This window comes from Muntiacus reevesi, chromosome 8 (genome assembly GCF_963930625.1).
Source record: "Muntiacus reevesi chromosome 8, mMunRee1.1, whole genome shotgun sequence".
Classification (NCBI taxonomy): Eukaryota; Metazoa; Chordata; class Mammalia; order Artiodactyla; family Cervidae; genus Muntiacus; species Muntiacus reevesi.
In genome coordinates, this window is record NC_089256.1 from 5,945,301 (window position 1) to 5,958,401 (window position 13,101).

General features: G+C 40.1%; 1 protein-coding gene across 1 annotated transcript in view; it reads left to right on the plus strand.

Annotated features, from left to right (window-relative positions):
* Positions 1 to 13,101, plus strand: part of SLC9A9 (solute carrier family 9 member A9) — a 640,527-nt gene that overhangs the window by 519,683 nt on the left and 107,743 nt on the right. The window contains exon 14 of the mRNA XM_065942379.1: positions 3,688 to 3,763. Coding sequence (XP_065798451.1) covers positions 3,688 to 3,763 — 76 coding nt within the window. The remainder of the gene's footprint in view (positions 1 to 3,687; positions 3,764 to 13,101) is intronic.

Here is a 13,101-nt window from a genome sequence, read left to right on the forward strand (position 1 = left end):
GTTTATTTCTCAACAAAGTAGTGAAATGAGTAACATCTCCAGTATCCCAAGTAAATTAAAATTTGAAAAATAGATTACAAGTGTTAACATTTTCCCCAAAATACCATCTAGTATGTGTTGCTCTCATCAGCTGGCAAAAAAAAAAGTTCTGGAAGATTTGCCAGAAATAGATTATGAACTCTTTCAGGAGCATTTGTAAGTTCTGATATATTCCCCTCAGGAGATAAAATAAAATGAAAAGGAGATGGAAATGGGAGTGAAAGGCAGGGAAGGTTTCTAAAACCCTGAGAAACCCCTGAAACCAGTATTTAGGAGTCTAGAGAAATTTATAACACTAAAGTTAAGTTTCTATACAGATACTTTCTGACCTGTCAGTGGTTCAGCCACCTGAGAGGAGCCATGTATTTTCATTATGTTTAGGGGTATATACAGCTGCTCTGTCTCAACCTTGGGTTGAGACATTTGCTCTAGTTCCCTCTTCACTAACCCCAGGGCCCCATGATAGGAACCTTGGCTGCTGCTGAGAAGCCACAAGTGTGGTTGGAAACCGCTCTGTGCCACAGTTGCCTCAGTTTCCTCATCTGTAAAGTGGGAATAATAATATACAAGAAGAACTTTGAATAGTGTCTGGCACATGGTATCTGTTCAAGAAGTGTCAGCTATTATTGTTGCTGTCATTAATGATAATACAGTATTTTCCATATGGTTAGGACCTCAGAAACCAGTCAATCTAATTTCCTCAATTCACTTTACAGACAAGGAGACTGCAACCCAAATAGCTTATCAAGCAATGTGCATTCGTTTCAAAATGTAAAGGCTGAGTGAGAGACCAGCAGAAAGAACATCATCTTTGTTTTTATTAACTTTTTATTTTGTATTGGAGTATAGACTATTAACAATGCTGTGATAGTTTTAGATGGACAGCAAAGGATATTGTCATACATATACATGTATCCATTCTCCCCTAAACTTCTCTCCCATCCAGGCTGCCCCATAAAATTGAGCAGATTTCCCTGTGCTATACAGTAGGTCCTTATTGGTTATGCATTTTATGTATAACCAATATGTATCAATTATGTATCAGTGTGTACATATTGGTCCCAAACTTCCTAACTATCCCTTCCCCACTCCTTCCCCCTGGCAACCAAAAATTTGTTCTCTAAGTTTGTGAGTCTGTTTCTGTTAAAGCATCATCTTTGGAATCCATTAGTCGTACATTCAAATTCCAGCTCTGTAGCTTGCTCACTGTGTGACTTTGGACTCACCTCTGCTCTTTGAGTCTCGCTAGATCCTCACTTGTAAAATAGGTATAACACAACTTACACTGATGAATTGCTGTGAAAACTGAAAAATAATGACTGAAAAAGTTAATGACCAGATAATGTGACCAACACACTGCCTAGGAATTAATGAGCATTCCATAGCTGAGAACTATTACGGCAAATGTCATTCAATTGGGCTACTGCAGAGTGGGGGCTAGAAGCCTGGGTCCCTGACTGCCAGCTAAGCTCACCACTACACAGCCCACCTTAACTTAGAAACAAACAACGAAGCAAAAAAAAAAAAAAACAGAAATTTGCTTAACTCCTTTCTATCAGTTTTCTTCAATGACTATCTTGTCCTCAGTAGATGTTACTAGCTATCAAAATTAACCATGCCTCTTGATGGATTAAATTTGTAACTCCTTATTGTTCTTAAAAAGAAAAAGAAAAAAAGCAAAGAAAGCAAGAACTCCAGTGTTGGCCCAGAACTTTTCTACCTAGTTTAGTTTAGGGAGAACAGTTTTACTCTCCCAGCTGTGCCCCAGCTGCTGACCTGTTTGAGAGATGGTGACTCAGAAACAACTTGCAAATGTTGCAAGATGATGAAGAAAACACTAAGTATAGCAGCAACTTTGCCAATCTGACACTTTTTGCAGGGTAGAAATAGCTAGAGAAAGGTTCAGGGAAGAATGTAAATTGAACTGGACACCCTGGTTTCCTTTTAGTGGAAATGTAATGAATAAATTCTAACTCTAGATAACAGGGCATGGCATTCCAGGTGTATCAGAAAACAGATCTATGAAACTCAAACATCCATGGAAAGATCTTGGATGTCCCACTGAGGAGCTTGGGGATGGGGCATGTGGTCAGGTATGTTTGAGAAAAGCTTCCCTTGCAAAAGTTTACAATGCTCACTTATAAATGAAAGATTCTAAAACTTTCTGTAAATAGCAATCCTGTTTAACATGCTCAAACCCATCTTTTCCTGAATCATTAGCACAGAATTTCCATCAACATCATACAGAACAGTGACATGCTAAGGAATGCTGTTTAGGAAACTATTCGGTGTTGGAAATCAGAGATCTTCAAACAATCAATGAGAAAGCCTGCCGGTTTTGGTTTTCATTTTATTGTTGAGTTTCTGCTTCAATCATTTTAGACAGAGTTTAGATGGCTACCTAGAAAGGGATCACACTTAAGCTTTCTTACATCCCCATTATGTTTGTGAGGCATGGAACTGAAGCACCTGCTGTGACATGTGTTTTGGAGCAGAATACAGCCTTTTGTGTTCAGTTATTTATCATTAACCATCAGTGGTACTGTCTGGAGAGGGGAATAAAAAGTAAATACATTAAATGAAGCAAATTAACTTAGATTCATCTTAAGGCTGGCTTTGGAGCAGCCAGTGGTTTGTCACTGTCTTCCATGCATCCTGATTTCTTGCGAATGTTCACTTACTACTGGACTGTGAACTCCTGAAACCATTTGGGGATGGAAACCAATGGTCCAAACAAAGCAATGAAATCCATTTTAATATATAAATGCTTTTAATGATGGAGATAATTGCAACTGATTGAAGTCCAGAATTTTATTAATATGAGAAATGCGATACAAAGAAAAAGATAAAATGTCACTGAATCTCCTTCATACCACATTGCAATGTTCATTATCATCTACCTCTATAAAGTTCACAAAAAATTTTCACCTTTTCCCCTTTTTCTCACATTTTCATCCTGTACTGTTACATAAACACCCACCAAATGCTTTCTTTTTGACCTTCTTAATTCCTTTTCTTCGTCCCTCCCACTGTGGTCCTTTTGGAAAAAAGAGGGAAGGCAAGGGGGCTGGGAGATAAACAGATTCAGTTATTACAGGCTTCTTAACAAGAATATCTATTTCAAAACTTCAGAATTGAAGGGGAAAGATATCAAAAAATTAACCAGAGCCTTTGATAGTGATCTATCTAAAAGAAAATGAATGAAAACTAGTTTAACAATGATTAGTCTGTTAGCCCTTTAGTCTTGACCTTTTGGTAAATCATAAATAAATACCATCCAACTTTGACAGAAGTAACTGCAAAATTCCCACAACAGCAATCTGACAGAAATATCATTTTTATTGGTGTTAAAAAAGTGACATTTCTAAGCTGTTTAATAAAATAGGGATTATTAAGAAAAGTAAATGTTGAATTATGCCACAAGAGTCTCATCCGTATGGCAAGATCTGTGAGCTAATTGCTTGGCAGCTGCTTCACCGTTTAGATAAAAATGCCTCTACCTGGAAAGTTTTTTTTTTAAGTGGTTTAATTTGATATATAGTTAAAATATACTAAATACATACTATATATTAATGTTGATATTATATGTCAGTATTTTATATTGATCATTTCTCTAATGACTTCTTCTACTGTCCCTTCTCCAGGAAGCAAATAATTTGGGTAAAAGCACAACAAAATCAGAGAGTGCCTGGCTCTTCAGAATGTGGTATGGCTTTGACCACAAGTATCCTTTGATAATGATCATCTTCCTGATCCTTCTACATGGCAGAGATGAACTTTGAGCACTTCATCACTGAGGTATGTGCCTCTGCTCTGCAAGAAACACCAAAAGGTAAAGTGAATTTGTGACCAAACTTAACCAAAAGAATGATTTCAAATATCAAAACGTATGTCATTTATACTTACGTATTACAAAGAGCTAAAGTGAAATCTCTCAGAAACAACTGAGTTTGGTGTATGTGTGACAATCTACTATTTCCTAATGCCAGATGTTAAAATCGTGGAGTCTTGAAAAATGGACCTATCTTACTAATTTTACTGTTCATCCCTTTGTAAAAATATCTTATTTCTGGTGGAGTCAGTCAGGATGATAAAGCCCCTTCACCCTTCTGCTAGGAACCTATTTATCTGTTTTTGTTTCATGCTGTCAAAAATGAAAGGGGAGGGAGAGAAGGGAGAACGAATGGTCCAAGGAGAAGCGTTGAGTCCAGTCATCACACTGTGAAATAATACTGCTTTGTTTTCCAGGAAACACTTGAGTAAGTTTTTTTTCTAGTGAAGGGCAATTTTAAAATTCTAGCAATCAGTGTAAACATAGAGGCTCAGATACACGTTGCCATGTGCTCACAGGGCTGAGAAGTCAGGCCTGGAGGGCTTTGCCATTGTGAGTTGCAGTAAGCGGTCCATCTCTAATCCCAGGCAAAAGCACCACAGAAGAAAGGAAAGAATTGCGCTGAAAATTGAATGTGTTGGGTCTTTGTAGTTGGTTTTCCACAGTCACAAATCCCTCTCCTTTCAGGCAGAAAATGTCAGTCACTGGGTGATTTTAAAGCAGCTTGGCAGTGATTAAAGCCACAGCAGATCAGTGGGAGAGGAAGAAGAATTAAGAACGGGTAAAAGAAAGTCAAAGAATAAGATGAAGAAGAGGTAAAAGTGGAAATGGAAGAGGAGGCAAGAGAAATACAGGAAATTCACAGCAGAAAGGAAAACAAATAAGAGGAATGACTGTAGAAAAATACAAGAGTGACTCGAATAAGCAAAAATGAATCAAGGTTAAAATTAGAAAGCAATTCTGGGAAAGTAGAAGCATTCCAAGAATTACAAAATAGAGATGTGAAAGGTAGAGGCTTTCTGAGGCTATGGTTTTATTTTTCCATATTCCTGTTATCCATGGACAAATACCTTGTCTTGCTCAATCTTGAGCTTTCATGGGCAGTGTAAGCTGCCTCCACCCTAAAAGTGGCCCATCTTGGCCGTTAACTGCCTCCAGGAGGTGCTGGTACCTCATTAACCACTCACTGGTCCCTGGCTTTTAGCAGGTTATGCAGGTTTATGTTCCAGGTTGTGCTTCTTGTAGAAATATATTTCCCCTGCCATTACTTAGGTATCTTACCAAATTTGTAAGAAGTTATAAAAATCTTGCTAAACAGTACATATAAAGGCTGCTTGGTTATGACAAAATGTACAGGAAGGTCATGTTTTGGGGTTCCTGAACCCGATATCTGGCTTATGTGAACAGAGGTTTCCCCATCCATCCAAGCAATGTGCTGGATACCAGCTCAGTGTCCTACAACTCAACTCAATCCTAACATTGTCTACCTGGATACAGTGTCAGATCCTCACTGGTAAGGGCTTGGTCCCACAAGACTGCTGCCCTCACTGCTTCAGATGCCAGTCACAAGTCCAGGTTGCTACTTATGCTTCCAGTCTTTCGGCTACAGGTTGGAGGTTCTATAACCTCCTCCTTGGATTTGATTAATTTGCTAGAAAACTTCACAGAATTCAGAAAAATGTTTTACTTACTAGATGACTGGTTTATTAGAACAGGATATAATTCAGGAAAAGCCATATGGAAGAAGTGCTCAATAAGAGAAAGGGCATGGAACTCCCATGGACTCTATGGGTACACCACTCTCCCCAAGTCTCCACCTGTTCACCAGTCTCTAAATTCTCCTCAACTCCATCTTTTTGAGGCTTTATGGAGGCTTCATTGCATAGGCACAATGGATGAATCATTGGCCATTGGGGACTGAAATCCATTACCAGCCCTTCCCACATTCCCAGACATGGGAAAGGCAGGGCTTGAAAGTTCCAACCGTCTAATAACCCTCTAAGGTTGGTTCTCCTGGTATCCAGCTCCTGACCTTAGATGGGGTCCAAACGTCACCCATTAACATAACAAAGGAGGCCTTTTTGCTTTCATCACTTAGGAAATTTAGGGATTTTAGGAGCTCTATGACAAAACTAAGGGTGAAGACCAAATTGATATTTCTTATCGTAAACCACAATATCACAAAACAACGAATCAGAAATTAGATAAAAGATGATTGTGTTCAAATTCTGACAGTGTTGTAAGGAATGCTTTACAATGAAGAAAAGAAACAAAATGGGAAAAAATAACTGGGAGACAAGAAAATGAAAGTGGCAACCCTCCCCAAGTTTTATCTTAGAGCAGTGACATTAAATTCAGATGATGTCATAGATTTTGTCTCACATTTCACCAGGGGGTTATTTCCGTGTGATTATGGAAGACTAGCAAAAAATGAAAGCGGACTTAGCGCTCTTAGTAATGTCTCTTCTCATGGTAATTTGTCCTCCTGTGCATTCATTCTAGAAATTGCAGGACCACCATCACTGCATAAATATATTTTCTCTTTTATATCCCAGTTATGCTCTGAATTCATATCCAGAGAGTAGCAAAACCAACCAATGTCCACTCTGTACACTCTTGATTTATCTGTATTTTTAGAGATAAATTACCCTCTTGGTGTTTATGTCCATTCTATTGTCCCCCCAGAGCCCAGGTGCTGTGCCCCATGGACTCACGGGTAGGCTATGCCAGATGCGATCTCCCGATTCCAGGGTCAGGTTGCCTGGCTCAGGCCAAAACAGAAATTGTGAGGCCAAAAGAAATGGACTAGGCAGTTTGGAGCTGCTCAAGTTTCATTTTAGTAAAACTGCATCCTGCAAATGAAGCATCATAAAGAATTACTGACAAAAGAAAAAGAAGAATAAATGAGCCTTTGTATGCACCTTTATCAGTCAGCATTCTCTAGAGAAACAGAATCAGTAAGGAGTACACACACACACACATATACATGTGTATACCTGTACACATACACGTACATGTACACACACACGTACACATGGATTTACTTCAAGGAATTGGCTTATGAGTTTGTGAGGGTGGCAAGTCCAGAATTTGTAGGGTAGGCTCTTAATCTAGAAACTCTCAAGCAGGAGCTAAGATTCAGTAATCTTGAGATAAAATCTCTTCTTCCTCAGGGAAACCTCAATTTTGCCTTTAAGTCCACCCAACTGATCAGATGAGACCCACTTACGTTACTGAGGATCATCTCTTTAAAGTGAACTGACTGTAGATGCTAACCACTCCTACAGAAAACCGTCATAGCAACACCTAGATTCAGGTGTTTTTTTTAATTGGAGTATAATTGCGTCACAATGTTGCATTCATTTCTGCTGTACAGTAACATGAATCAGCTGTAAGTATACATATATCCCCTCCCTCTTGAGCCTCCTTCCCACCCCTCTAGGTCACCATAGAGCACCAAGTTGAGCCCCCCGTGTTATCCAGTGGCTTTCCACTAGCCATCTGTTTTCATGCAGTAGTTTTAGAGTTTGACTGAATAACAAGGTAGCCTAGTCAAAAAAAACATAAATCTTAAGTGTCACAGTACTCAGTTCACATTCAATAATTGCCCAATATTCAGACTCAAGGAAGAAAGATCCTCAACTCACTATCAGTATCAACAAAAAACAAGTCACTATTGCTCATATAGTTTTGTTTTCTTTTTTACTTTCTCATAGCATAATTAATATATACTGTTGTTTTTGTTCAGTCACTGAGTCATGTCTTACTCTTTTGCAACCCCGTGGATTGTAGCCTGCCAGGCTTCTCTGTATGTGGGATTTCCCAAGCAAGAATTCTGGAGTGAGTTGCCATTTCCTTCTGCAGGAGATCTTCCTGACCCAAGGATTGAACCTGTGTCTCCTGTGCAAGAGGTATCTCCTGCCCTGCATGTGGATTCTTTACCGCTGAGCAACCAGGGAAGCCCAGTTAATACACATGCATTCCTATAAAACTTTTCCAAAAGCTACAGAAGAGTAAAAGTAATAAAAATTAGCATTCCATAAGGATGAACAGGGCTTCCCTGATGGCTCCGAGGGTAAAGCATCTGCCTGCAACGATGGCCAAGGACTGTGTTGAGTGCTTTACATTATAATTTCATGTCACCTCCACAGCTCTGTAGGAGGGTGGGAGGGTCTAAGAGTATAATACCACACAAATGGACTGCTGATTATGTCCTCCTTGGATGAAACAGCCGGAGCTCTCTCATTCAAGAACGTTGCTGGAAGCCTATGGTGCCAAAATTGATGATTAATTAAGATTTCATTATGATTCCCTGTGGGCAGAAATTCTGAGTCATGCAATGCAAAGCAGAAATTGAGAAGGGGAAGATGTTACAGCACACCAATGCTTTGCCATTGAGAACATTATTTTGTTTAATCCTAATAACCACCCTTTCGGTTTCATTCTCACAAAGCCTCTCTTTGAGGTTGAGAAGCAAAATCTCAAAGGACTTAAATAGCTTTCCTAAGGTTCCATACCTAGTGTCAGTTCCATGACTCAAGCCCAGATCTATCACAATCTAAAACCCATAAATACACTTAAATGAACTCTATCATTAACAACTCTGTGTCCCTGACAGCCCTTATTTACATGTAAACCCCATCTCCATATGTTCAGAATGTCACTATCAAAGCAGTTGACTATTATGACTCTCACATTGAGTCATGAAGAGCTCACATCTCATACATTTGTTGAATATATATGGGGTGACGCATTTGAACTGTGGTGTTGGAGAAGACTCTTGAGAGTCCCTTGGACAGCAAGGAGGTGAAAACAGTCAATCCTAAAGGAAATCAACCCTGAATATTCATTGGAAGGACTGATGCTGAAGCTGAAGCTCCAGTACTTTGGCCACCTGATGCAAACAGCTAGACTCACCGGAAAAGACCCTGATGTTGGTAAAGATTGAAAGCAGGAGGAGAAGAGGGCAACAGAGGATGAGATGGTTGGATGGCATCACCAATTCAATGGACATGAACTTGGGCAAACTTCAGAAGATGATGAGAGACAGGGAGGCCTGGCTTGCCGTAGTCCATGTGGTCATAAAGAGTCAGACACGACTTGGTGACTGAACATACACAAGGTTAGGGATCCTGGTAGGTTCCCCTAAGAACACTACCACTGAGGAGTCTCCAAGTTTCTGAATCCGGTTCTCAGCTTTTCAGAGGCAGAGAGTTCAATATGCCAAAGACTCCAAGAATGGCTTAGTTTCACAGAGATGGTTGCACTCTAGCCAAGCTCCAGGAGAGACAAGTAGAAAGCCAACGTCAAATTCCTAAATCATCATAGGTATCCTCATGGTGGGGGTGGGAGGAGGGTAATTCTTTTTTCTTTGTTTTTTTACTTTTAAATTTCTTTTTGGCTATGCTGGGTCTTCGATGCTGCACCTAGGCTTTCTCTAGTTGCAGTGAGTGGGGGCACCCTTCATTGCAGTGTGCAGGCTTCTCTTTGTGGTGACTTTTCTCGTGGTGCACAGGCTCTAGGGCACGCGGGCTTCAGTAGTTGTGCTCCCAGGCTCTAGAGCACAGACTTACTAGTTGCGGTGCAGCTGCTTAATCGCCCAGTGACATATGGGATCTTCCCCATAGGTGATGGATTGACACATAGGATCAAACCCATGTCCCTTGCATTGGTAGGCAGATTCTTAACCATTGGACCACCAGGGAAGTCTGGGGAGGGATAGTCCTTCCCAGCCTTTGGAAGGGTCAAGTCACGATCTGGTCCCTGGTGTCCCTCTGGCCTGCTCTCTTCGTCTTGCTCACTGGCTCACTCTACTCCAGCCCCCATGGCCTTCCTGGGATGCCCCAAGCACCTCACTGCTTCAGGGCATTTGCGCTGCGCCTCTTCCTGCCCTCTCACTAGGGATACTCTTCTCTCAGACATTCACATGCCTCCCTCCTTCAACTCTTTTATGCTGCTTAGCAGTGAGAACTTCCAGGCTCCATATTTAAAGTAGCTGTCCCAAGAGAAGCACCCCCTTACCCCTTCCTGCTTTATTTTTCACCATTATGCTTATTACCATCTCGCGCTGTGTGTACTTTTTGTATTTGTTATAATATTCTCCACCAATGAGGATATATGCTTTCTAGGGACAGGGATCGGAGTCTCTATGCAAGGCATAGAATAGTATTTGGCACACAGTGAACACTCAATATATATTCGTTGAATGAACGAATCGAGCAAGCAAGCAAGCAACATTTTCTATCCAGGGCACCTTCATTCTACACACTGATGTAACAGAAAAATCCAATTAATTATCTGAAGGCTGCTAAGTGAGTGTGAAAGCAGAGCAAGGCAGAGCAGGTAATCTTAGGTTTTTTCACCCAGGCTGCCTTTCAGCACCAAGAACCACACCCCCGTGGACACCCACCTCTCCCCTCAGCCTCAGTGTCCCTGGCAGGGACAGCCACCACAGTCCACTTGGATCCCTGTTGCCTCACTCATCTCCTTCCTATGGTTGGTGCATTTCCCCTTAGGTTTAATTAGTACGCCTGATCTCATCTATGCAAGCCTGGCTCTGGCTTAGAAGACATTGTCTGTTTGAGTGACTATATCTTATCTCACCAATCGTGTGTTGGTTTTATTTGTGTACAGAAGTCAGAACTTTAGAGCCACTTGTCATCCTCACTAACAATCTCTTATAATGAGAAGAAATTGATGCCCCCTTATTCAGATTTTAAGACATCAGATAAAACGGCTTGCTTAGATTCACAGTGTTACAGCTGGTGTGGGAGTCGTAGGTTGCCCCATTCATTGGTGACTAATAATATTGCTGGACTGTCTGCTCCTACTGTCTCTCTGTTTTATCATTTATCATCTCTCTCCTTAAGTATGTGTATATATTTGTTCTACAAATGTGAATGACAGAGGATAAGAATGACCTTTTCCAAAATAAAAAGTGCAGCCTAAAATCATTTTTAGCACTTCCTGTATGCCGACAACCACCAAAAATAAGTTATCCTGTGGTTGCCAACATTTTACATAGTGTAAAGAAAGCACAAAGATAACAATGGATTGGCAAGTTGACACAGTAACAGAGTTACATAAAGTCACATGGATGAAGACTTCCTTCCCATCACTGGTTTGAAATGAACTGTGCACTGAGATATTACTAACAAAATGTAAGACCCATGTCAGATGTGTGGATGCTGTGACTCTTGAGTTTTCCATTAAAAAGTCTGGCAAGGAAACTGGCAGATGCCAGACCCCCTCCTGGACCAAAGAGTAACAGACTGCCTTCTAGGATAAGTCTAATGTGAACATCATTATAATCCAAAATGATGCTTAGAACCAGGTATTTAATGGACTTGAATGGCATTGTAGTCTTAAAAGAAAAAAAAAGGAAAAATAACATATTTCCTCTTAAAACTTGACAGAATTCATTATATCCCACACAGACATGCTTATTTTAAATCATAGGTATGAATATTGTAAGCAGCAATTTCCATTTTAAATGATGATCACTGCAATGCAGTTTTTCTTACTCTGACTAGCTGAAGCATTTATGAATTATTTATTGGATTGGTACTGTGGCCTTGTGAATGACTTGAGTTTACTTTGCAAAAAGCTCTCAGAGGAACAAGGAATATTAGCTCTGTGATTCCCGTTTTATAAATGAGGCAACTGAACCCAAATGAGGGAAAAGGCACCTCCAAGGTCAGTGAAGGACTCAGAGGCAGTATTCATAATCAACAAAGAGTGAGCTGTGTCCACCTGAAGAATCCATGGGTCCCTGTTCCAGAAGTCCCTCCACTGAGCATTAATATGCATGTGATGCTATGTAAGTGTGCCTGGCATACAGTTGGTAATTTGACATGATAGATTCTTGAGTAGCTCATCAAAAACTTGACCAGCCTGTAAGTAGGGTGTACTTTACTTTAAGCAGAAATCCAGAGGGATAGCAGAGGATATAAGTAAGATGCTTTTTGTTGAATTTATTGAGTGCCTACTATGTGCCAGACAACATACTAGGTAGGCATGAGGCCAATAGCAAACAAGGTAGTCAAGGTTGACTCTCATGAGGTCTTGCTTATTTGACTCATTAAAATCAGTCATGAACCCAAAGCTGCTTGAAATGCCAGGTGATCCTTAGTGTAGGAAAGAGAGACATTGGCACCACCAGAGTTTAATGGGGGGAATTTTTTAGGGAGCCATAAATTAAAATCATGTGTCACTCTTACTTGCAAAATGTAACCAGATACCTCCATAAGTGGTTTCAGAAAGCGCCAAAATTTCAAACAATTTGAAACAAATGTAAGCAATCAGCTTTCTGAAGACTCCCTCTAAATGCATCCCTGATGGTATCCCATGTGAGGATGTACATGGCGTTGTAACTGCTTCCCTTCCGGGATGCTGACTGTAGGAAAGAGCTGAGCTTCAGCAGTAGTGCAGCCAGCGCTCTCACCCGGGTGGTTAATCCGTTGGATATGCAACTTGGTTTTTGGTCATCCTTCTCACAAATGCTAATGTAGAAAGATCTTGTACATAACTTTTGATTTAACACTTAAGTGTAATGAAATTAAAATTCACTAAAAGAAAACGCTAGCTTCCTGGATTCTTGTGTTCCTTGACTGCTTGGTGAGAACCAAAGTAGGGGGATGTTATCAGTACCTGGCAACAGCTATCTTTGTTCAAGTCATAACTTCACTCTTCCATAATTTCTTCTTCCATATCATGGGAATAATAAACACTATCCTCTGCTTTGGTTAAGACCATTGGAAAAGTTGGCTAGTTATTTACTCAGCTTTGTACTGACGGCAAGTTGGTCAATCATCTCTCAGAGCCAAAACATGATTAAAACAGTTAAATAGTGCAATTTTCTTAAGACCCTGTGGCCTAAATACATTGAAGTATTCCATAACTGGACTAAAACTTTTCTGGAGTCTTGACAAGTGACTATAAGCATGACATTGTGAATTGTTGCCCAAGCATGTTGCATAACCTACTGTGATTGTGGAAAGTTGTGGATCCCAAGATGATAATTGAGTTTTTTACAATAATCTCAGGATTCTGTATGAGTTTTGGCATCCTTGATTTGTTTTGCTTTGTCCCCTGTAAAAGTTTTAATAATAATTCTGTTAAATGAGAATGCTTTCTCACTTCATCTTTACTGTAAGCAAAATAAAAATCTGAGTTTATGCAAACAGGAAATCAGATGACTACTCCTCTTCTAAAATAGATTCATAAAACAA